This window comes from Oryza sativa, chromosome 5, assembly GCF_034140825.1.
Source record: "Oryza sativa Japonica Group chromosome 5, ASM3414082v1".
Lineage (NCBI taxonomy): Eukaryota > Viridiplantae > Streptophyta > Magnoliopsida > Poales > Poaceae > Oryza > Oryza sativa.
The window spans coordinates 1,312,473-1,315,170 of NC_089039.1; the positions used below are offsets into that span (position 1 = coordinate 1,312,473).

Consider the following 2,698-nt stretch of genomic DNA (forward strand, 5'->3'; position numbering starts at 1 on the left):
TGGTGGTGGTTTCTGCAGAAGCTCTTCCTGGATACCATTAGGCTACTTGCAAAGTACACAGAGAAGATTATCTGCAGCAACACTAGGATGCTTCACCTAGTGCATACTGGTGTGATGGTGTCCTCTGATTATCTGTACAAATTTGAAACAAATTTTCAGCAATGTAGTTGTAATTAGGTTTTGATATTCATCACACAACCGGCCTGCAACACAATCTCTCAAGCATATGGAGGAAACATCACATATATTTCTTTTCACAAGCAATACAAATATTGTTCCATGCAGGAATTTGGCTTGCAACATAGTCTGTTCTATCTGTAGAAGAGTATGAGAAGGAATTCGGTTCTGTAACACAATTATTCTATCTGTAGCAAAGTAAGTATATGAGCATTCTGCTAGTTTAAGAAAACATCACTCATAAAGAAGCAAACGTTGATTATATAAATAAATGTAAGTCTGACAAAAAAATTGAGGACAATGATGACAGGTTGGAACAAGTTACATACTGTTGGTTTTTTAATCAAAGCTGATAGTATCCATCATCCGACTGTTACCAAAGATGCAAATTAAGGACAACAATTGATGGACTGACTTGTGGAGGGACATAAATATTCAAACCAAGTGGCTGATAAATAAGATTACAATCTAAAACCATATCAAAGTCAGCCATACATACAAAGAGTAAATTAACCAACTACACTTACTAACAATAAATAGTAGTGGTAGTAATAAGCTTCTTAATTAGCATCAGCTAGCAGTGAGGCTTTGACAATAATATCAATCTTTGATCCCGTTCTTGAAGCCGACGCTGCATACAAGGTACTCTTCAAGAGTGCAGGGGCGTGCAAAGGGCACAATCCTTCCTAGGTGGAAGAGGCTGATATCAACAAGGAGTGGCGCCTTGCGCCCACTTTCGAGGACATGCTCGAGCCGCGGCTCAACAGTCCGGTCCTTGAGGTGGCACAAGCCAAAGCCCACAGCGCAGCAGCTGTTCATCCCAAGATACACCGTGTTGCCAAGGATGGAAGGGAACCTGTCGATAGAGAGCGAGACGCACGCCACATCGCCGACGAACACCGCCCGGTCGTCGGCGATGCCGTCCACGCGTACCAGCTTCTTCCTGACGATGTCCACCTCGAACACCTGCAGTATTCGCCAATTGTACCGGCATGGATTTTTGCTGGGCAGCTTGATCAAGTCGTTCTTCTTCCTTCGCTTGATGCACCTCTGCTCGTGATCTGTGAGGTGGGTGAGGTCGCCGTAATAGCGCACCATGAGCATACGGTGATCGTCGTCGTTGGGCGGCACAAGGTAGGAGACCACGTTGGGGCACAGAACTCGGCCGTGCCACATCGAATGTTTGGTCTGGTCCTTGACGATGGGTATCAGCTGGGGCCTAGGACGAATGCTTAGCTTCAATATGTTACCTTGGTATGTCACCAAGTAGATGCGGCCACGGAGCGTCACCACGGACAGGTAGTTGACATACCGGAGTTGTTGGCCGTCGCTACGGCTGATGCTGCTTGGGAAGGTCGACCAAGCTTTGTCGTCGAGGAGCTTCCAATGGCGGTCGCCGGCCTTGGCGTACGCGATGTTTAACCGCATGTCTCTCAGGAAAATAGCGACGGTCGGTGGGGAGGTCTCGTCGGAGATGCCGGCGTAGGCAATCAGCGACCACGGGATCTCGGCATGGACACGTTTCTCAGGGATCACGTTTGCCATGGCGGCGGTGATGGGTGGGAGATCGGTGACGGCTTTTGTGAGGGGATTGAGGAGTCGAATGGCGTCGGTCACCTTGTCGCGAAGGACCAGGAGGCCCTCGGTCCTGCACTCGATCTGGATCTGGCCGCCGGCGGCGAGCTCCTCCGGGAGGTCGACCTGGATGCAGGCGCCGGTGGCGATGTTGAGGAAGCGGCACCGCATGTCGCCGGAGGTGGAGGAGAGGAGGATCCAGCGGCGCGGGCGGAAGCGGCTGTCGAGTTCGCGCGGGTGGGGGGTGCACTCCCTCCACGCCTTGCAGACGGCGCGGAAGCGAAGGTACTCTGCCACATCGTACCCAAGCAGCCTGCTTGCAATATCCTCGGTCAGCTCCGATGGCAAATCACTCCTGCCACAGTGAGTACCGATCGATCGATTACAAATCGGAAACTATTTAGGAGATAAATGGTGTGGAAAACGGGACTCGCCATTGGTGGAGATCGCATCTGCGCTTCTTCAACCATCTCGGGCGATCTTCATCATCTGCAAGGAGGCTGCTACGGGTTTGCTTCATCTTCAGATCTTCTTCTCAAGAAGAATCGGTGCAGTGGCGGCGGTGTTGACAATGAAGTATAGATATAGACAGCAGGATATATGGAAAGAGTGTGGCCTTCAAGGTAGAAGAGGGCCTCCTCGATCGGTTTGGGCTGGAGAGGCTTGCTGGGCTGAGTTCATGGGCTGGCAAGTGTGGGATGATGGGCCGTGAAGTGAGTTGGGTTGGGTTTGAGAGGAGAGAGAAAGAGGGCCCAGAATGATTAGTGTTTTCTTTTCAGTTTTCCATAATTTTGTTCTTTATTATGGGTAAATGGAATTGGAAAGTTAGATTGGTTTATATTCACAAAATTTGAGTAATTCAAAGGAGATATTTCCTTTGGAGAATTTTAGTCACCTTTGTGACTTTAGTAGTTGATGAAACAAAACATTGGAGGAAAGGAACAAT

General features: G+C 49.2%; 1 protein-coding gene across 2 annotated transcripts; it reads right to left on the reverse strand.

Annotated features, from left to right (window-relative positions):
• Positions 1-468: 468 nt before the first annotated feature.
• LOC4337668 (uncharacterized) lies at positions 469-2,307 on the reverse strand. Of its 2 annotated transcripts, XM_015784243.3 has the most exons (3): positions 2,187-2,307; positions 1,490-2,107; positions 469-1,396 (listed from the first exon to the last, which is right to left on the reverse strand). In XM_015784243.3, the coding sequence occupies exons 1-3, from the start codon at positions 2,270-2,272 to the stop codon at positions 778-780; spliced, it is 1,323 nt and encodes a 440-aa protein (XP_015639729.1). In that variant the 5' UTR covers positions 2,273-2,307; the 3' UTR covers positions 469-777. The 2 variants fall into 2 exon arrangements, with proteins under 2 accessions (XP_015639729.1, XP_015639728.1); XM_015784242.3 differs by having other exon boundaries at positions 469-2,107.
• Positions 2,308-2,698: the final 391 nt, after the last annotated feature.